The sequence below is a fragment of the Pholis gunnellus genome (genome assembly GCF_910591455.1).
Source record: "Pholis gunnellus genome assembly, chromosome: 1".
NCBI lineage: Eukaryota > Metazoa > Chordata > Actinopteri > Perciformes > Pholidae > Pholis > Pholis gunnellus.
The window spans coordinates 28,890,587-28,913,268 of NC_136528.1; the positions used below are offsets into that span (position 1 = coordinate 28,890,587).

Consider the following 22,682-nt stretch of genomic DNA (forward strand, 5'->3'; position numbering starts at 1 on the left):
TTGCTTTAAGCTTTTTAATTGAGCTTATGCTACTTCTATATACCTACATCTCGTGTTCCGGCCTACTAAATGCTGTATTGTAAAATGAAGATACGTGAATAAATTATAGTCTAACCGACTCAATAAATAGTGTCATGGAACTGAAAAGGCTGTGAGACATGTTGCTGTCGCTGGGCGGGCCCTAACACTGTTGTGGGCCATGCGGGGGGTGTCGACTGAAGGGGAGGAAAAAAAGAAGAAAAAACGAGTGAAGGGAGTTACCTCAGCGCTCTCCGAGATATGAGATCGGGCCATTTTCCAGGCGGTCCCCTTTCCCATTAAAGAAGGAAATCACCGGGGGCGGAAAAAGAACAGAAAAAAGACAGAAACACAGGTACATTTGGAGAGGTCGCTGCAGAAGAGAGCATAAAGCTGATCAGTCGATACCTCCGGTGCATGCACAGCGTCTCTGCACCCGTGCGCGCGCGCGTGTGTGTGTGTTTACAAGTGTTTGAGCGAGTGCCACAAACGAGGGAAGGACGAGCAAGCCGAGGAAGGAAGGAAGGAGGGATGGTGGACAACTCGAGCAGTAGTAAGGCACAAATGGTGAGTGGTGGTAATGCTTGGCGTCCCTTCTACATTGTCTCTGATCCGTAACGAGCTCAACGCCCTCCGATATTCGCGGTTCTGGCGGCCTTATTTACGGAGAAAAGAGTTAACGTTCGCGAGCTCAACGGGACATTTATCGTAAGAAAAAGAAGGGACACTTTCAGAGCTAATTTGACCTTATGGTAGGTTACTTCTTTACTCATTTTAACGTTAGTCTTACGGAAAACACTGCAATGCATCTCTGTAGATAATGCCGTTAATGTTACACTTTTCGCTCGTTTGTGCGTGAACTTATCCTAAAACCTGTTAACGTAACGTTACGCATATGTTATCTACGTATTTTGAAGATGTGGCAGCTAACGTTAGCTAATGCGGAAAAGGTGTAGACTTTTTATTTTTACACTTTTAACTCGTTTATTTTTCTCTCGGGTGATTGTGTGCCTTATGAAGATGTCCGGGTTCAGTTTACCATCCTTTTTCATTTAACACTGACGTTTCTGCCCGAGGCTCCTTAGAAGCAGGTCATCTTTCTCTCGGCTTAACCAGCTAGTTTGAACACTAGTTAGCTCACCTAGTTATATGAAGGACCATCTGACTAAAACGCAATATTTGGGGCAAATTTTACATCCCTTGTTTTTTTTTTTAAAGGTGTTTAAACGTGTATGCTGATAGCACTCGGATGTGAGAAGTCAAAGTACTACTCCTACAATAAGTCATAGTAATACTCGTTAGTGGATAACTAACTTTTCCTCCTCTGGTAGTACCTAAGAATCGTGGTTCACTGCTGTAGCGTCAACGTCTATAGCAGCTGTGATGTCTGTGTGGACTCACTAAAACCTGACACGTTTTCTTCAGGATTGCTTTAGTCCGTCTTCTTCTTTTTGCAAAGGGTTTGGCTGCAGACAGTGTTGGTGTTTTGTCCTGCTTCATTGTTTCTACGTGAAAGCCTAAGTCACCATGGAGAATACACATCTCGTTTGTGTATGTTAGCACGTACACTCAGATTTATTGCTGTATTGCTGAAGATTTTCCAAGTTCCCCGGTACAAACATTGACTAAAGCGACTTACAGCAAGGAATTCCAATTTAGCAAGCTTCAGCTGCATGAACCTGATGGAAAGGATATGGTTGGATTATCCATTTTATGGTATTCTGTACACATATGGCTCCTCAGTTCAAGTCTAATTTTGTTTGTTGTGTTTTTGTGGTGGGGTGCATGTGCCTTTTACATGTGTTTAATTTCATCCTGTCTAATGAGATAAAGGGCTAATTAGATTTCAGCATGTCTTCCATGACTCCTTCGCTTCCTCCCACAGCCCAGCATGTCTCAGGAGCCTGGTGTGGCCTTTCCCCAGAGCGCCTCAACAGGGGGGATGAAGCTGGAGGCGGTCATGGAGCAGCTCCAGCGCCAGCAGCAGGCCCGACTGGAAATGGAGCGCAAGGAGAGGAAGCTGCGAGAGGCCCACATCATGTATGCTCAGCAGGTTGCTGCCCAGCAGGCCATCCTGGCGGCCGCCCGGGCGTCCGGGGCCAGCTTCATGGGCAAAGGTCTGGCTGGGGTGGGCCCCGGTGGCGGGTTGCTTCCCAGGGTCTCCAATCAGAGCAGTGTGGACTCTGAAAGGGAGGATGACGAGGACAGAGGCCGGGATTCTGGGGACGATGACGAGGACGACAATGAGATGATGGAGGGGGACGAGGGCAGCGACGAGGATGAGGCAAGTGCCAGCGGTCTGGAGTTCCTCCGAAAGCAGACCCTGGCCTTGCAGCAGAGCGCGTCCCGCATCCCGCCCCGGCCGTTTGGCAGTTACTCTGCGTCGGCCCCCCAGAGGGCCGCATCCCCACCCATCAGAGTGAAGCAGGAACCCGACGAGGGCCTGTCTCCTGCGGGGCCTCACTCTGCTACCTCTCCTAACGGACAGGCCGACTGGGGCTTTGATGATCACTTCAGACAGGTTAGTGCCCTGCTTTGGCTCCTAGCCACACCATTTCACCCTTATTACACGCCAATTCCTCTTTGGGTCTTCACCCAGTCAAACCAAAGCTAGCTTCTCGTCAGGTGTGTAAAGTTGGACATGGAGATTTCTCTCTGCCAATCCTAATCTGCTCAAACACTGTTCATTGTGACCCTAAAAGGTGTAAAGCCTTTTCACTGTTCCCCCCCCCCCCCATTGAGTCTTTTGTTTGATATCTCAGTCCAGCCCCCTGCTGTGAGCGACGGCTTAATCTTGACTGTGTGACAAACCCTTCCAGCTTTTTATTCGTGAGACAATTCAAACGTGCGTGTGCGTGTGCGTGTGCGTGTGCGTGTGCGCGTGCGCGTGCGCGTGCGCGTGCGCGTGCCGTGCGTGCCGTGCGTGCGCGCTGCTCAAGCTCTGATCCAGGTAGCGGAGTCAGGCAGGACTGCTGCTGTGAGGCTGTGGGTGGTTGGCCGGGTCAGCACGAGGATTTTGGGTGAGTGGGAAGTTTAGATGTAGTACACAGTAGCAACCTGCCCGCCCACCCCAGCCCAAGAGTTTCGGCTGTGTGCCAAGTGCACTTTCCCTTGAAGGTAAATATTGCCTCAGCACAGTGTTACAAAACGCTGGAATGCCAACTGGGAACCAAGCCCGAGCTACATGTGGTTCAGCATCATGGCTTGAGACGTAGCAGGTTAAAGAGAGCTCAGCAGCAGCATGTGGGTGATATAAAAAGCCGTAGTTGCACAAGAGTGGGCAGTGTCAGAGGACAAATCTGAGCTTGATTAGTGGGTGCTCGACTATCATGTGTCTGGATTTTATTACTGTCTATTTAAAGGCAAATGTCTTTGAATGGTGCTTCTCTAGACCACATTTCCTAATTTAGGGAAGGCAGTAGTATAGAGGTGGGAGGAGGGGCAGTAGTGGTCTTAGTTTTATTATCATTGTATATCAACCAGAGCCTCTGCCCTTACAGGCATTTGCAGGAGAAGATTTTAAAAACATTGCATGAATTTCAGTGTTGAATGGAGTTTCATTGCATTGTTTTCATAGGCGTCAGGAAGAGTGAAGCAGCATTATACTGCGAGGTGGCCAGGCTTTGTGTGAACGTTGTTTGAGCAGAAGATCACAGCAGCACAGTTGTAGCTGACCAGAGCCCTATCTGTGGCCCGGTGTCTTTTATTAGGAGAGGCGGGCCGAGCCTGGGGGTTGGGGGAGGCATTATGGGATGAGAATTGGTCTGGCCCTTTTTTTTTTTTTTGTGTTTCCTCTCTTTTATCTTTCCTGTCATTATGTCAGCTCTGCAGTATTTAATGACTGCTCATCTCTTCAGGCAGTTTCAGGTTGCACCGCTGTAGGGGGAGGGGGACAGTGGAGGCAGGGGAACAGTTTTTGTTTTTTTTCTTTTTTTGATGTCATTGTCTTCAAGAGGCCAGAGACAAGCCTGGCAGATGCCGCAAATACCGATCACCTATAATAATGTTGACAGCAGCTCATTTTATTATTTTCTAAAAAAGCAGTGACAAGAGGCCAGGTGGGATGGCTAGCACGGAGGACCATTTACATTAACATTTACATTTCATGTGGCCAGGCTTTTTACCCAAAGCACCCCAATGTGTGCGTGTGACCACTTTGACAGAGAGACTGCGATGTGCTTTAGCCACAGTACACCATACAAAGCGTGGCTGCTGATTTCATCTGTAGCAGACAAACAGGATGTCCATGTCTATTTTCTAGTTCAACAATATGTGAAGCAACTTAATAAAGGTCACTTGTAGCTCGTAAACAATGGGTGGAACACGAGCGACACACCACAGTTGCCACCAGCAGCAACACATGACTGACAACCGTTTGATTAGTCTGTCTTGTAGTCCTGTACTCCTAAGGGTTTTGAGTGTATGAGGGGCCTGTACAGGTCAGATGGGGGGGGTGGACAGACACGGGTAGCCAGTGTTTTCATGTCAGTGATGTATGTGTGGTGACCTCAGCCCTGTCCTAAACAGCAGAGTAAATAATTGTCAAACAAGGGGATGGACAAAGGCGTTGCGTGGAGAGTAGAGGGCTAGGGTGGGCAGCCGGCCGGCCTCAGCACTTTGGCCTCCACCGCAGTGGGACACAGGCTGCGTGACCCCTGTAATCCACCCACCCCTCCTGCTCACATACGGATGTATACAAGGCCCCTAACGCTCCTTGCGATAATCCCTCTGTGATTAATAGTTTTAATCGTGTGTGTGTGTGTGTGTGTGTGTGTGTGTGTGTGTGTGTGTGTGTGTGTGTGTGTGTGTGTGTGTGTGAGTGTGAGTGTGAGCGAGCGAGCAGTGGCTTTCGATCCGCAAGGCTCACAAGTTTTCCGTTCACACGCGGTTTGTTTCCCCCCGTGGCACTCTGTCCTCCGACAAATGAGACGAAGTGGAGGCCGTGAGCAGAGCGCGTCTACATTTGAATTGCTATGATCACAGCGGGAGAGTAATGACAAGGCAAGAGCACGTAGAAACCGACATGAGTCCATCTCTGAATAATACGTTTCAGGAGCGCTCGGCAGGCTTTGAAACGAGGCATCAAGTTGACAGAACAGGGGCCACATTTTAAATATTCCCAATTGGGACATTGCATTAGTGCTCTTGTGTAATCGATATCCCATGATTCAATGAAGAAAATTGTATCTCGAATGCTTAACATTACACAATTCGGTTCCCTTTTTCATCGGGTCACATAGACTAACAGCCAAGAACGTAAGTCAATTTTGATTGTACAAGGTAATGCAGTTAGCGGGCTCAATTACAAGAGGCTGGATAATTACCCCCTACGGTCTGATTAGATTTGCAGTTTGTCATTTAGGTCGGATCAGAGAGGTTTTTAATGAGGAAATGCTGCAAACCAGGTCAGGACAAGATGGAAAACGTTGCTATTTCATCATTGAAGTCTAAGTAACTCAGTGTAAAAGCAGCACTTTGCATTTGCCTGGGCAGAACACAAGAAGACACAACTAGACTACAACTTGTGCGAGGGATACATTTGACTCAATAGAAGTGGTGGCCATCAAAGGCAAACGGACCACATTGGTCCAAATCTGGTGCCTGGGGGGTGGGGGGGGGGGGGGCATCTGTTACCGGCGAGCCCCGCCGTCGTTTGCCACCCTTGAGCCCTGCTTCTGCTGCTCGAGCACTGCGGCCGGTCTGTTGAGCCGGCGCTGTTGCATAATTTAGCTGTCGCTCCAGCAACAACATCAGCATAGGAAGTGAGGAGTTGCACGACTGCAGCGCAGAGATCAATACGGGTTGTGTGCGCGAGCTTTTAGCAGGAATGTTTGGCCTCGTTTATGGCTCATTTATGATGAATGAGGAGGACATCTTGTTTAGCAGATGAGCTCAAGTTATCATTTTGACGGTGGGGTAATATGGAATCAGCACCACCCACTGCAGTGTGGCTCGGAGGACCACTGGATGTGTGAGAGAAGCGCACAACAGTATCACCACGAGCCAGGGCGCCTCACTGCCTGATGTGCACGCTGCGCGTACGCCAACCTGACCTGATTCCTGCTCGCCGAACGCTACGTCTCACATGCCATAACTGTCAGTGGGTTTCAAATGGTGTACTTAGTCTTATTCCGTTTACTGGACTTCCTGTTATGCTGATGTAATAAGGCTGGAATTACCGTCTGACCCCCGTTTGTACAAACCGCTTGCAAATGGAGGTAGTTCACATGAGAAATAATGAGGAAGGCTGAGGTCCATTAAAACACGTCGCAGTGCTTGAAGTGTGGCGCGTGGAACCCGTATTTTCTCCTTGCTATGCGCAAACTCTTGAGCTGCACGGGGAATTGAAAACCTCAACCCAGACTGCTCACTTCTGCTGCGAACACTGACAACAATGCTTTCATATTACAATGAAGACATTGTTTCACCAAGGCGACCCAGAATCAAAGAGTGTTAGAGTAAAGTAGCAGTAAGAGACCAACTCAAATGAGTATCTGTGCAAAAAGTCAGTACAAAGGGAATGACTTGTAAAATTGGGGTTCCTTGACTTTTAGTGGAATAGGTTATTTTAAACTAAATGGAAAACTAATTTTCTCTTAACATGTATTCCTGATGCACCCTCACTTGCATTTATTAAAGCTCTTTTCCTTCTTTCTTTAATTCCTCACAAGGTTCTTTTTCATTTGGATGACTCAGCATCTCCAAAATGATATTACTAATGTTATTTGGGATGAATGGCCTGGACACTAAATGGTTAACCTCATTTCCAAATCCCCCCCAGCTATTTCTCTATCATAGACACGTCATACTTGTTCAACCAGAACAACTCCAAAATGAACGCGATGCGTACACTGCTAAAACAGATGGTTAAAGGATTTTATTGTTCATTTGAAGAATGTGTTTTGAAGTGGGCTTTGTGAAAAATACAAGCACACTGCGTCAGAAATGATTCTACTTGTGCACGTCTTTCTAGTTAAGTGCTAAACTTTCAGAACCCTCTCTTGGTAGTATTTTGAGACCGAGGGGCAGGGCTCCACATTGGTTTATATGAGGCGTTGCTCTGGTATTTTCCAGCTTGTGTTTGTAGTTCAATGCTGCGTGAACCTCTCATCGCCTCATTGACAGCAGGCCGTGCCCGGTCGGGTGGGATGGAGGCGACTGGGCTTTTAACTCTGGGTTGCCTTTTTAAAATGGCATTTTTCTGATTGATGCTGCTCTTTGCTTAATGCAGCCCGACCGGTATGGCTACGGTTGAATTTGTGTCTGGATGGAAACGAATAAAGGCACATTTAATGACGCGTAATTAGATTCTGCACTTCCAGTTTCCAGTAGAGTTGGTGTCTAGGTGTCTGTTTTGTTTAAAAATAGGTCAAAAATGAAGTAATACAAATATATATTCTTTAAACCATAAAATGAATTATCCAAAGTATTTATCCAGTATTTATCCAAATAGCCCAGCCGGTGAACTGTGCATGGCAATGACCACATTATGATGCATTCATTTGACAACTGAGCTGGTGACATTTTTGGAAGCCGCCAAATATTAATCTGGATGAACTAAAAATCTCCAATATCACATAGTAGTGTAGCAATGTTTCTATTTCAATGTGCGTAAGTGCCACTCTGCTGGCTCGAGTGACCTGAGCGTATTAACCTTTTTATGGTTTTGTTTTTTGGTACGGTAGTGTGGATGGTAACCATCAATTATAAATGCCAGAGTGGGTGGGTATTTTTTCACATGCAAACGCTGGTTTCAGATTGATCTGAATAAGAGTGTGAAGTGTAATCGTGCTGGCACAGAGCAGGCTTCATTTTGTGCTGACCTGCTCTTAACAGCCATGTGCGGACGATCCCCCCCTGCCCAGAAATAGAGGTATTGAATTTAGTAGCTAGATGAAGGGGCAGAGGTAGAGGAGGGGGGGTAGGAGACTGACTGTGGAAGGAGAAGAGGGGTTAGTGGTCTGGCTCAACACACTACGCTGCCCCACCCAGAGGAAACATTCCAGACGGAATTAAAGAGTTAACTCTTCAAACAGTGAACATTCCCACCGGGGGCTCCCAACAAGATACGGGGGGGTGGGGGTGGGGGTGGTGTGTGTTTGTGTGTGTGTGTCCGTGTTGTAGTCAGGCTCCTGATTGGTGATCTTTCAATTCATTTCACTCAGTGTCACAGGGGCTGTAAAAGAAAAAAAGCCAAAGGGCCTGACTGGGAGGAGCCCGCTGGTGCAGGCAGAGACACTTTCTTTTATTTCTTTTATTTATTTGTTCGAGTCCCAAAGGGCACATCTGCTTCTGGCAGACAGGAGGAAGCTTTTCATGGTGTATCCAGTCCCTTCACCTTGGTCTGGTCCAACACAGCACTAGTGGGCAGTGTGTAGTCTGTCATGATGAGTCTACCATCCACGCTCAAGACTACTGGATCTGGGTTGTGTTCATGGAGTCCTGGTCCTGCATCCTTGAGAGGATACCTACTCTTTTCTCTGTTAATTGCATTTTCACTCGACATTGTCACTGCGGCTGAAATCTATGCCATCTATCTATGCGTCCTAGTTGGAGAACCAAAAGGTCTTTTTAAATGGAGCTCGGTGGCCCCACGGTTTGAAGACAATTGGCAACCTGCTGTTTAAGTATTTATAACGCGCCATAGAAGAGTTTTGTGTTTTCAAGTACAGTCCGTTTTTCTAGCATCGAGCCTGTTTTAAATGGATGTTACATATCCAACAATAAACTAAATAAATAAAACATCTTAATTAAGAGTGGCAATTGTGATCCTGGCGTAGATCATATTTGGACTTTCCCCACGTCTCATGTTTATCTCTCTTTTAGGGAGGGATGGAAGGCGCAGCAGTTACGATGCTGAAAAGCTCATTTCCTTTGTGGCTTTATTATCTATATGCGTTAGTGATTTGCATTGTGGGCATGTTTGCGTGAAGTTGGGCCCCTTGAACACTGGTTGTTTTCCATTCAGACTCCAGTTGACTTGCACTAGCACCTTGAGTACCAGAAATGTGTTCGGGAGTGGCCCTCAGTACAGACCCGTTGTTATCTTGCCGAATGTACCTGCTCGGAGCACAAGATCTTCTTGTCTTTTTAGTAATGGAGGTGTCTGTCTTTCAGCTGAGGCAACGTCCTGCAAATGACTTCTTGGATGACCCCTCATCGTCACTGAGGGCCACGCCGCTCGTCTCCATTTAATTTAATTGAAAGGCAAAAAGTTCTCTCATTGAAATGCAAATGTCGTATGTCCATTAGATATGTCACACTTTTTATATATATATTTTCCCCCCCAAATTGACCCTGGAGGATTTGACTTCCTTGCTTCTAATGGAAACTGAGCTACTGATGCCTGCTGTAATTTGATCAGTTGCTAGTGAAACCACAAGCCCCCCCCCCCCCCACACACACACACACACACACGCACACACACACACCCCCACCACTGCTGGTTCCATTCGTCCTTTACAACCACTCCCACTCAGCATATCTCAACACCTGCCCTTTAATGAAGGCAAACAGAGAGAGGGGAATAGCCGAATGAAACGCAGACAAACAAAGACATCCACCAGCCCCTTTGGCAGCTGCATGGAGGTAGAGCCAAGGTCGAATGACACTGTTGAGCAAAGTCTCCCTGAGTTTTATATAGGCTGACTGTATATAGTGATACATACAGTGCACATGTATATAGACTGCTGGTCACGCTGTGCGTCGTACTGACCCTTGGCACGGTATGCAAGGTCCTGTTGTCATTATACCATGTGCAGTATGGTTTAATATGTACTGTGTGGTTAACTTGTTAATCTGTCTGTCTGCACCGCTGCTCACAGGGTTCACTCTCTGCATGCGCTTTATCTAAAGGGATATTGATGCTACATAAAGAAAAATGCAAAATACGCACTTCTGCCGCGTTTTCCAGCATGAAAGCATGTCAAGCTAAACTTATTTTTCTAAGTGTAACTGTCCTCTTAAAGTATTGGTCACACAAATAAATTGCAACAATATGATCATCAAAGCAGGGGTCGGTAACATTGGAGAAACCAGCAAGAGTACGCTAGAGTTGTAAAACGAACCAACCGATAAACCCAGCTTATTGTGGCCAACTCTCTTCCAATGGAAGGAGCTAGTAGCACAAGAGAGTCACCAAAATTATACTCTTTTCAATACTTTACTTTAAGGAGTGTTTTTTTAAGCTGTGTAAGGACTTTGCCTGAATAAATACTTTTGTGCCTGTGCTGTCTACACACTTCGTTTGGTGCCAAAAAAAGCGTTGTGGTTCGATACACAATGACTCCATGTGACGTGACTTCACTAAAAAACAAACCATTCACAGTGGTTTGTGAAGTTAAAACGTCCTAACTGTAGGACTGCTCAACATAGATAAAGTCAGATAAAGCTTCCTGAACACTGTGTGATATACTTTTTTTTTTTTTTAACCCTGAGGAGAACTATGTGATAAGTTTAATGATAAAATAGTTTGCAGTTGGGGTGTAGCCTGTGTCGTAACGGGGACACAAAGTACCATGACATTAATGAGAACATCTTTTGTTGCAGCCAAAAAACTGTCTCCAACTGGCAAACCGCAAAAGTTACGGTCTCCTTTGGCCTCTGGCCTCCACGTCGCTCCTTGTAGAACGGGCCAGGCAGCGAGGAGGTGTGAAGGTGAAGAGTGAGAGTCGTCTATTGTTAGTGGCTTTTCTTGGCTGCCTCCTCAAGCTGCTTTGGCTGAGCTCCAGGCTGTTTGTAGGGCCTGCAGGTGCTAACTGGGCCACTGTGTCAAGGCCCATGGGTAAACACCGCAGAGAAGGAGGTGAAAGAGGTACTGGAGGCTTTCCTTTCACTGTAGCCTGCCAGCTTTTCAGTCTGCACAGTCATCGCGCTGCCTGCCAAAATCCCATGTAGTTTATAATAGCATGTGGCCAGGTTGCTTGGCTCCCAAGTCTTCAAACACAAGCCGCGTGTAATCACGTGCTTGTAAGAGGGAGCTACCAGCAGAGGAGGAAGTAAAGGAAGAAAAAAAAAGAAAAGGTCCTGGCTGCTGCCCAGGAAACGTCACATTACACTGAAAGCAATGTGTTCACAGCTCAGCTTCCAACATTTACATTCTGCACTCAGGGCTGTTGCACCCCTCACGAAGCGGCTCACTTCCTGAATCACAATCAACACAAGAAAAGCAACAGTAAGCAGCGTGTCTGTCAAATCCTTAATGTTGTGCTTGTGTAAAAGCAGCTTCTTTCATAAAGGAAAAAACACGATTCCTGCTAGCGTGAGCAAAGTCCTGCCCCCTCTTAATCAGTCAACTAATGATTGAATAAGATTTCTACAGTCTGTTAGTCATTTGTTTTAATGCTTTTCATCCCGAATGACTTATTTCAAAGATGCTTATGAACACGTCTGGCAAATGCAAGATTTTAAACGGCGCTTTTGTGTAATTCCTTGTGGAGAAACTCAGTTTTCCACCATGAATTTCTCTGATCGAGGACAGCCCTAGTTGGTATTTTTGAATAATGCAATGAGATCAAACAAATTGACACATTTTGATGACGTCAAATTTCGAGAAGTGGAATTAAAAATCTGACGCATGTTATGAACAAAAATAAATAAATTACCTCGAGCTGAACCTATTGTCAGTTTCTGTATGAAGTTTTATAGACATAAACTCTCTGAGAGATGGGGAACATCAGACCCTTTTTAGATTCACGGTGCATGTATTTGTTTGTGGAACACGAATGACTAGATGCTCCACTCGTAAGGGCAGCGTTGAATCATTTCAGATGACAAAAAACACATCCCGCTCTGACCCGCAGCTGATCTGGTTAATAGACAATCACACTGTGAATAGTACTATGGACCATGTCAACTGCAGTCAATAATTTCAAAAGCCACGTTAGTAAATGATTAAAGAGTGGCACAGAAAATTGAATTATTAACAGCAGGGACTGCAGTGAATATAGGTTACTATAAGAACTATATGTTGTAGCCCGAGGAGGCCAATAAGCCCATGCGTGATGTCCTTCAGTGGAGTCTGCGGTGCACATTTTTATTTCCCTTTAGCTCTTTATATTATTTGACAGCAGCAATCTAATCTTGCCACGTCTCGTCTACCGTAAGCAGGCACTGACTGAGCCGGTGACGTCTCCGTCTGACATTTACATAATCGCGAGTATCTGATCACAAGGCCTATTTCCTAACAAACATCAGCATATTAATGTGGAACAATAGTGTTTGTGGCGGCAGATTTGGGATGTCCCAACCCCCAGTGGAGCCGGCCTTGATTTAACCGCCATCTGGTCAAACAAAGACATCTCAGGTTTTCCTGCCCTAAATAAATGTGATCAGAAAACCTGAGGAAGCTTTGAGCCCAGGGAGGATGTGTAGTCAGAGCTAGTAGTGGTAACATCTACTGAACGACTGATTTACTGAGTGAGCATACGAATAGAAATGAAGGCAAATTAGATCATCGAATGGAGTTACTTGTTCTTTATGGAGGTAGCACGGTTGAAACGCACTCTTAGATAGTGTTTAGTTAAATCAATAATGGCATATAGGCGAGCTGCAGACAATCGAAGCTGAATTACATTCAAATAAGGTTCAGTGAATGTACCCCACAAACGGCTGCTTACCTGTGATTCTGTAAACCCTGTATGTCTTTGCATTTATTAGGGCCCGAGCCACCGACAACGTCGGGCCGGCGAAGGCCCTATTGAGTTTCTAGGGGTTCTTATTCTTCTGATTCTTATATTTGTGGGGAATGAGCTAGTAGGGGCACTTGCCATGCATGAAAACTCACCAAATTTGCACACCTCTCAGGTCTGGTGGAGAAACTCTGCTGCGCAAGGTTGCATACTTGTGTGTAAAAAAATGGCTCTCTAGCGCCCCCTACAAGGCGGGCCGGCCACGCCCCTCGGCCAGTTTGTCCGATTGACTTGAAATTCAACACACATGTCCGAATCCGCTAGATCTAAAAAAAAGCCTCTCAGACCCCGAAACTGCGCCTGGATAAATTTTCGGCCATCTTGAATTTAGTGTAAAACACATCTTTGCGAACTCCTCCCACACGCTGGCTCCGATTGCTACCAAAATTGCTGTGGATCATAATTGGATGTAGATCACTCAGATTTATCAAAAGCTTTTTGATATCTCTTTGCGTTAAGAAGATATGGACCAATGAACTTCCTAGGGGCGTGGCTTAATATCAATACACATAACTTCTCAACCCATTGTCGAAAATTCACCAAACTTTCAGCATATGTGCCCATCGCATACCGTAACATACCCTGAGATTGTTGTTGCATTCAACCAATAGGGGGCGCTACAGTAAACCCGCAAAGTTGTGTTTTTTGGCACTTTTCGCATTTTGCAGCCTTTGTATTTTAACGAACTCCTCCTAGAGCATTTATGCGATCGACTTCATATTTGTTCAGGGTGCTCTTAAGACCTTTGTGATTAAAAATTATTAAAAGCTAGCGCTTTCATCGAAGAACCTTGACGTGGCGTGGCGGCCATTTTGCATCATTTTTCTGAAAAATCAAGTTGTTATAACTCTAAGGTACATTAACCAATCCGCACAAAACTTCTTGTGCATGATGCCACTTCAAGTCTGAACATACTTAAATTGAAAAAAATGAAATAACTCATAGCGCCACCTACTGGCTGAAGGAAATGTCATATTTTATACTTTTCTTTATTCCTCCTAGCCAGGTGACCCGATTAGTCTCAAAATCGGGAAGCATAGTCTTAGGACATTGATGAAGAATCCCCATAAGTATTATGCGTTTTCGTTGAACGCTGTTGCCGTGGCGACGCATCGTTCGCCATGCAAAATTGAAGTTGTTATAACTCCAAGGTACATTATCCAATTTGCACAAAACTTCTTGTGCATGATGCCACTTCAAGCCTGAACATACCTGATTTAAAAAAATTCAAAAAACTCATAGCGCCACCTACTGGCGGAAGGAAATTTGTTTCAGTAGGTTAGGATGCTCAAAAATTCCTAAAACTTTGCACATGTGTCAAAGGCATCGGAGGAAATATGTGGTATGATTTTTGGCCTTGTCCGTTTTAAATTGCTTCTGTAGCGCCCCCTACAATATTTCAAAAGAGCAGCCCCGGCGCTACGTTTGAGCTACACGTACGAAACTCGGTAGGCGCACGTATCCTGTGGAGACTTAAAAATAAGTCTCTTGGCACCATGCTCTAAAATCTACCGAAGTCGGCCATTTTGATTTTGGTGTCATTTTTCCTTAGCATAGTACTATTTGCAAAGCATCATTTCCGGCATCGGGCGGTCCACGCGGGATCGACGACGTCTCGCTCGCGGACGCGCCGTCCCGCGATCGCGGACGTTCTCCGACGCGCAGGCCGGAGTCCGCCGCAAGCCCGGACGCGCAAGGGAGGCGAGGGCCCGTTCATCGCTGCTCGCAGCTTTAATTGGTTTTATTATTCACAGTATGCGCTTGTTTTTTTGTTTTTTTGCTGCTGTTGTTTCATTCAATGCAGTCTGTTTGCTCTGTTATCAATATCATATTCCCTGCTGCTGCAACAGCCCAATTTCCCTGTGAGAATGATCTTCTCTGATCCTATATATTGTACCTCAGTGATGTCCGTTTATGGATTGAACTGCAGCATAGAGAAGTACAAAGCAGGCTTTTAATTGGGTTCTGCAGCCCGAGGCTGTCAACAATTTAATTATATAGTTTGACTAAGCAGAATAATTTATGTGCCAAGTATCATGTCTTCTTAAACCAGCTTCTTTATGACATGATCTGTGTTTGTAAATTTGGTCAGTAGGTTAATATAATGATCAACAATACATGAAATGAGTTGGCACAACATTGTTTGAGTTTTTTTTGCTGACACAAGCACCATGATGCACTGGGGCCAGGGCCTGTGATGCAGCAAGTCCTTGGTTGGTTTTCCATTGGACAGGCATTTAGCTTCTTGCTAAAATTGATGATTGCATGACTTCCACAGTTCCCACACTAACCAGGAGTTTGGTTGTTCCCAAAGTTTTTGTGTGCCTCTGTAAGTAGAGATGTAGTGGCTCGTTGGCCCCTGGAGATGAGCTCCAGATGCATGACGGGCTGCATCATCCCAGCAGGGGGGGGGGGGGGGTCAGGCCAGGCCTGTCAGAGGTGGAATGCCCCTGCACACTTAACGCTGGCTGAGAGGAAACAGATACCGTTGGCTCTGAACGGAGAAATAGCTCCCTATTGATTAGACTCCAGAAAGCTGTGAGTTGCGCTTATGGTTTGAACATTTGATACTGCAGATTCAGAGAGACGGTCATAACACTGACTTCTCTGATGGAGGAAACCTTGTCAATAACGGGACTGATCCCCCCCCCCCCCCCCCCCCCCCCACCACCACACACACACACACACACACCCACACACACACACACACACACACACACACACACACACACACACATCACACCTCTCTGCCCCACCACCAAACGCCCGGATAAAGAAGTAATCTACCCATCTGACTGCAGGCGCTGTGACCTCTGTCGTTTCATGTGTAACGAGATGTGATGCGTCCTAATAGAAATGAATGCATTTTCTCTTTGTTGATTGCGATTGTGTCGAGTTCCTGGCTCTGTCAGTGTAATGAGAATGTATATAAAGGCCTATCAGGTCTGTGTGATGTCTCCAGCTGCCATTAGCACAGGGGTGAAGTGGATGCTTGCTCTTTGGGAGATGTGAGATATGCAAGGTATTTTTAGCCAAAGCTTTTAACCCAGAAGAACCGGCTAATAGCTGCTTTGACCTGAATGCAGCCGTATAGCTTCTTGCTCAAAGCAGCATTGATTACACGGGGTTTTTTTTTTTACAATTCGTTTAGCCTTAATGTGCTGTGAGCGGATGAATTTGTGTCCTTGTGAAATGAGGAGTGTTTTGCATATTGGGGACAACTTATTATATGTCACTGTACACTTCGCGGCGCAAAACAAATAGCTTCAAATCAAATTATCGGTGAGGGGTTACCGAGGGGGCCCCCCACGCAAGCCTGTGCATACTTTAGTTGGACAAACCAAGTTTAGTTGTTATGGGCCCGAAGCAGCGCGGGAAAGGGTTAACTCTGGGAGTACTGTCTGTGGTGGCACAGATGTGATTCACTAAAATGTTTGCTCTGCCTGTGAAAGGGTCTTTCAACCAATGAGTGTGAACTTCTGGCCACCACCAGCCTATAAACGATGCATTTGTGTGAGGCAGCGAAAGGGGCCAGCTAGTGTAATGGGGGATGGGGCCTCTGCCTGTGGAATGTGGTGTCTTGGTGAAAGGGCTGGAGCTGAACAAATGCAGTCAGTTTATTTGGCAAACCAGAGTTGCTGGTCACCAACAGACATGTTTACCCAAGAACTAAATATGTAGATCCAGCCCTTTCTTTCAGACATAGGTCTTTCTTGTTCTCTCCCCACCTCTTTCTCTCTCACAATCCTTTATTTTGTTTAAGTGGCTGTATTGACACGACTGCGCACAATACAATGTTACTAAAGCATGTTAACAAAAACTAGACTATATCTAATAATACAAAAAGGGAAGGGCGAACAAAAGAGCTTTGTATAGGAATAATATATAAGATCTAAATCTATGGAAAAGAAGGTTGTTGCTCTCTCTCTCGTGTGTGAAATTGGATGAAGTGAAGAAGTGTGTTGATCAAGTTTTTCTTCTGCGTGTGTCTGCCTGCCTGCCTATTTTCATTCTGTCTTTCTATCTGTGACGACCCCCCCCACACCCCTCTTTTTTTCCTCTTCTTTTTCAGCTTTGTAATTGGAGTGATTAATGGAGGGAGGGGTGGTCTTGCCTAAAGGCTTGTTTTTCAGTGGCCTGTTTAGAGGTGCTGGGGCCGGGGCAGGTACCAACACGTTCTCCCCCCTGGACGTTTAGCCCCCTTAGTCCCGGCCACTTTGTCTGTTCCCCCCCAAAATCCCGACATCTGCTCCAGCCACAAACGTGGCCGCACACTCGGCGGCAGGCCCCCCCCCCCCCCCCCCCCCCCCAGGGTCCTGTTCTATGCTGCCGGGCCTGCTCTCATGCGATATGTGACCTTTTTTTTTATGCTCCATAGTAATTCTTAATGAGAGCAGAGAATCTGCGGCAGATCTGTTTGTAAGCAGGAACTCTGCCATATGTCTCCCGAGTGGCAGTGAGATTTACGTCCCTCCCGTCGCACGTGGAATTATGATTAGCCGGAGCCCTTTGTTGGCGGTAGCGTATGGGCAGCTCAACATGAGATCTCTTACAGTAGTTGGCAGATAAAGGACGCCATCCGCTCAGCTCCCGCCCCTCCCCACATCGAGAGCCACTTAAATGATCCACGGGGTCCCGCTGTGGGATCAAGCCCCCAATTATTTGATTTGGATTAGAGATTTCTGCCCCCCCCCCCCCGCAATGCTCGTTTTTACAGGCATGCTGAGAGGAATCAGATTTGCTTTCTGTGTGTGTGTGTGTGTGTGTGTGTGTGTGTGTGTGTGTGTGTGTGTGTGTGTGTGTGTGTGTGTGTGTGTGTGTGTGTGTGTGTGTGTGTGTGTGTGTGTGTGTGTGTGTGTGTGTGTGTGTGTGTGTGTGTGTGTGTGGCAAGTTTAACTACGCAGCATGTGCGTAACTTCTTTTTCTAGCTTCTCGTCACTATTGTTGGCAGCGATCCAGATTTCTGCTGGCGTCCTTGATTGTGATTAAATTACTGCCGCTGTGTCTGTTTAAGAGATTTCCCCTGCTGAACTGTTTTGACAGGCAGCAATTTGGCTAAAAAAGATTAGTCCGGGAATGAGATGTTAAGAGTACCTGTGGGATGAGAGGGGCTCTGCTGTTATTGTGAGGTCCTGTTACTGGTGTACAGGAATGTTGGTAATTTTCACTAGCCTCCCTCCCTCTGTCTGTATTCTGGCAGAGCTCGCGTTAAGCGCACAGTGACATTTTGTTACCCTTGATTTACCAGCTGCGGTTGCTATAGGGATTTTGCTTGTATGTGCATGTATTTAGTTTTTTTATTGAGCATGGGGAGTGGCTATTTACCCCCCCCCCCCCCTTCTTAGATAGCTTGTTTAGGGTTTAACTATGGAAACCTTCACTGTGTGAGTCAAAGTTGGGGTGTCTCGTTGGAGGTGAAGGGGTTAAGTCACACTGGTAGCTGTGATCCTGCCCTCATCTCGGTTTCCCCGGCGTGGCGGTAGATGACTGAGAATGATGAGTATTGACGTGTGCTGTGAGATTGCGTCCGGAGGGGGCTGGGGACTTCCCTGTGTTTGCACATCCAGGGCTATTGATTTGCCTCCCGTTCAATGGCTGTGGCCCGGGGGGACTTGAACTGCAGCGTGGAGCTGTGTAGGAGTGGGAACACAGAGAGCCATGACGGTAGCTCGGAGAGGGATGACGGGGGTTAGGGGTATGGCTCAGGGACTAACGGGGCTTTAACATGGCACGTGCCTCTCTTCATTAGGCCTTGTTTAGTCTGCAGGGTTCAACTGGCAGGCCGCAAAACAACAACTGTTTTCAGGTCTGCTCCACATTTCAGATGAGGCATTGTGTCACTTGCTTTATTTTTTCTGCGGTCCCACAGGTCAGAGTCACCCGGTCTATTTATAGTATAAAGTGGCTGCACCATATATCGTTTCTGCATCGACATTGCGATGTGAACATTTGCAACTTTTTTTGCTGCTTGATACAGAAGGAAAACCGGTGTTTCACGTTAATTACCTGCAGCCTTGGTAGACCCGCAGTATTTTTACACTTGCACGTTGCATTCAACCTCAGCGGGTCAGAAACGGGCGCTCGGTGTGGGAGGAGCCTCTCCCTGGTGCTGGCTGATCCTCGCCGGGCGCCTTTTCCTCCGTGGCCGTGCGCCGTGACCGCCTCTAGTAGGTTCGGAGTGGAAATCCCCGGGGTGAAAGCTGAATATTTCCTTAGCTCAGCGGCTGCTATTTGAGCCCACTCAACCTCCTACTGGAAGAGTGAAGGTAAATCACATGACGCTGTTATTAAGAACGACCTCTTCATCTAATAACAGCTCCGCTATCAAATTGGAGAAGTGCTGTCAACATCCTGAGCAATCAATATCATCCACTCCCCAAGCAGCAGCCATTAACCCTTCTTGTTCCGGCATGCCTGGCCTCACTAAAATGGTGGCTCTACTCCAGACATCTTTCTATAATGGCTGCGTAGAATTACCCCCGAGCCATGTATCGACATTCAAATGGGAGTGTGTTTTTGTCGTTTGTCTGGGGCAGATGGAGGGATATGCAAAGAATGTCAACTTGTTGCAGACGGAGGGTTGCCCACTGTGCTGTACGACAACGATGGCACATGAATGCACAATTCAAAAGTATGCATTTAACAGCTGTGGTGCACTCAAAATGGAAATGGCACAGATTTTTTTTAAGAACGTAAAACTGCACAAATTAATTTATTGTCAGCGTTAGAAGTACAGTGGAGGGCGAGCCATGACCCATTTTTTAAAAACTATACAGAAGAGTACCAAATGAAAACATGCGAGTATAAACGCCCCTCCACCCACCTCGGCGATGACCAGCAACTATCTCTGTATAGCTTCATAATGTGATTAGGCCACCCACCGCCTGGCCAGTAAACCTGCTAACAGCCTGAGAGAGAGGGAGAGACGGAGAGGAAACACGGGCTGCTTAAATACATGAAGGCTTCTGTTCAGCACTAGCATATGGTGGCAATGCATATACATAGACACACATGTTTAATTCTCTATTTGATTTATTTATTTATTATCATTTCATTTGACCTAACTGAATTGTAGTTTGGATAAATATACTCTCAAATAACTGCCTATAAGACCGGTTAAATGTAAAGAAAAAAGATGTAAAGAAAACACGTACGTTTACCTAAAGATGCATGCTTTAAACACTTCGTTTGAAACTATTCTTAATGATACAAGCCCCTGGTTTTATGCCCCTGTCATAAATGTAGGTCGGGAACTTCTCTCTTTTAAAGAAGTCATTTCTGGGTGGAGCGCTGGATGTGATGAAGGGGCTGAGGCGACTGATCATAAGGAGTGGTCCCAAAACATCAGTATCCGCTCCTAACTTGACAAAAACGCAACATAGTGTTAACATTCCTCAGCTGACCAAGGTCCCAATTCAAGAGCCAACATGTCTATTCGTGGTTAACGTCTTCCATGTTTCAATTACTGTGCTTTTTCTCTTTTCTCTTTTCTTTGTTGAAGCGGCCAGAGAAGCAGACTTTTTCTGTGGATGCAACTAAACAGAATTTCACTTCTAGACCCAAAACACAAGGAATCATTCAAAGGTAGTTTTAAGACCCAACAGTGTAAAATCAACAGCAGCCACATGGTGCACACATGTGTTTGGCGCAGACGCCTGCTGGGTTGTTGTTGTTGTAAGTTGCTTTAAGTCTTCTGGTTAATAGAGTAACTAACTTTTAAAAGCTTATCCCTGTTTCATACTTTGGCCATTCTTATTTAGCATTACAGTAGTTTGTTTTTTATATTTACCGCCATCTATCCTTTTCATCATGTTGGCCATTCAGCCTGAGCTTTGCCCTCTGCGGTGTCACTGTGATGCTGCAGTAGTCAGTACTCGTTCAAGATTATATGAAACAATTTGGTTCACTGGAACCATTGTGATTTTCAAATATGTAAAAATATTTTCCAACAATATCAAGATAATGTGCTGATAATTATCACATTATTATATTTTATCTTCGTCTCCCACCTTTATCTACAAACACCAACATTTTAACGTAACCGATCCGATTTTTGGTAATAACTGAACTGGAGTACTTTTTGTTGTTAACTAGGATTAAAGATTTGGCTCCATGGCGACTGCACCACGAAGAAAAGCATGGCGACTGACGATCAATAAAATATGCAATCAGGACATTGGCGTTTATGCTTTTCTAGGCGCCGATCTCTAATAATGTTGCATCGTGTTTAAATTGACTGGAGAAGCAGCACCGCTAACGGCCAACGAACCAGCGTTCTATTCAGTTACCTTACGATGCGTTCAGGCTCTGTTCAGTGAAAACTAGTATTGGGCGAAGGTGAATTACAACGTGATCATGATGTGTTCACATGTAATCGCATAAATTGTAGTGTTGGTGAGAAACTTCAATAAATCCAGAGATGTTTTCACAACAACCAATCAATCGATATCGGAGATGAATTATGAGCCGTTTACGCAACTTATAATACATCATTAAAACTACTAATGACAAGATTTGTTTTGATCCATAAAAATACAATCTATTATTTCCTAATCATTTAAATTGTGTTTTTATGAAGAAGAAAAACACTACAGATGACTACAACAAAGTAAAAGGATAACATTTAGAACCTTTGATGGTTTACTGACTTCAGAGCGGTTGAAATGATTTGTTCCAATAGTGATCAGAGGGAGTACATTATGTCCAGCATTCCTCTAAATATGTGTGAAATCTGTGCTTATTTCATTCATTTGAAAATGGGGCAGAAAACATACTGTTGGAGCAGGAAGCCTGACGCTGACTGGACGCTGGTGTTCTGTCCCTTTTTTAGGCCTTTTGTTCTCGCTTGATGTCGGGAACACCTTGACCCCTCCGCTCCCATAACACAGTGTCCCTCATGGAGGCCTTAGTGTGTATATAAGTGTGGTTGTGCATGTGGTTTGGATGTAAACACGTTTGTTTTCACCTAACTAATCCAAGGCCAGTAACCCAGCAGCCATTGGCTGTTGTTTTGTAGTTTACATCTGACTGGTGAGCTGGGAGTGAATTCTATTGTTGGAAGGCAAGGCTCATAGCCAGAGATGTCTGTTAAATTCAGGCATGTATGAGACATTATAAATGACTAAACACAGTTCAGTTAATGGAACCATCAGTGTGTCCTATGTGTACACACACAGGTCATACTGTTGAAGTATTATCCAGAAGTATTTGATTTTACGATTTTCTTCAGCCTAGACGGACACACACACACACACACACACACACACACACACACACACACACACACACACACACACAGAGAGGTTTATGTAGAACTGGAATTGATATTATGTAGTGGAATTGCATGCTGACAAGCCCAATGATGATGTTTCCCATGAAGCTTTATGGCTCCCCGTTTGGTTACTGCGACTAAGATTACACATAAAGTCGACCTCTGGGCCACTGAAGAGGGAACATCCAGCATGTATAAAAGCTGCAGAAAGCAAAGTTTATTTTTTTTTATTTTTTCATGCACGAGCAAGCACTTGAGATTATACATGGCTGCAATCTGAACTATCTGCTGTTATAATCATTTATAATGGTTAAAGGTTAACAGAGGCGGTCAGATTGTGTGCAAAGGTCCATAAGGCCTCCAAATGTACCACACGGTATATTTACCTTGACATGGCGATCCCGTTGTAATCTCTATGACATACTATAGATAATGTAAGATGACAGCGAAATGCATTTTTGATGATGAATGAGCCACGTTTGTCCACTCATTTTCAGCACAAGATATTTGCTGAGACGCTGACGTGAAAATGGATAGGACTCTCACTTTTGAGGGGATAGCGATCTCCTGGTATGTCTTTGAACATTTGACCATTGGACTTCAAATATTAGTTTTTCCCTACTTGAAATGAAGCATTCGGGAACTAAACTCATCGGGAAAATACCATTATTGACGGTTAACGATGCTGATTAAGCGAATTTCCA

At 45.5% G+C, this 22,682-nt stretch overlaps 1 protein-coding gene across 1 annotated transcript in view; it reads left to right on the forward strand.

The window, feature by feature from the left end:
- Positions 1-258: 258 nt before the first annotated feature.
- LOC306706448 (AT-rich interactive domain-containing protein 3B-like) overlaps positions 259-22,682 on the forward strand; it is a gene marked incomplete at its 3' end in the record, with an annotated part of 46,364 nt that continues 23,940 nt past the window's right edge. Inside the window, exons 1-2 of the mRNA XM_079173534.1 lie at positions 259-585; positions 1,904-2,539. Of these exons, the coding sequence (XP_079029660.1) occupies positions 436-585; positions 1,904-2,539 (786 nt within the window). The 5' untranslated portion in view covers positions 259-435. The remainder of the gene's footprint in view (positions 586-1,903; positions 2,540-22,682) is intronic.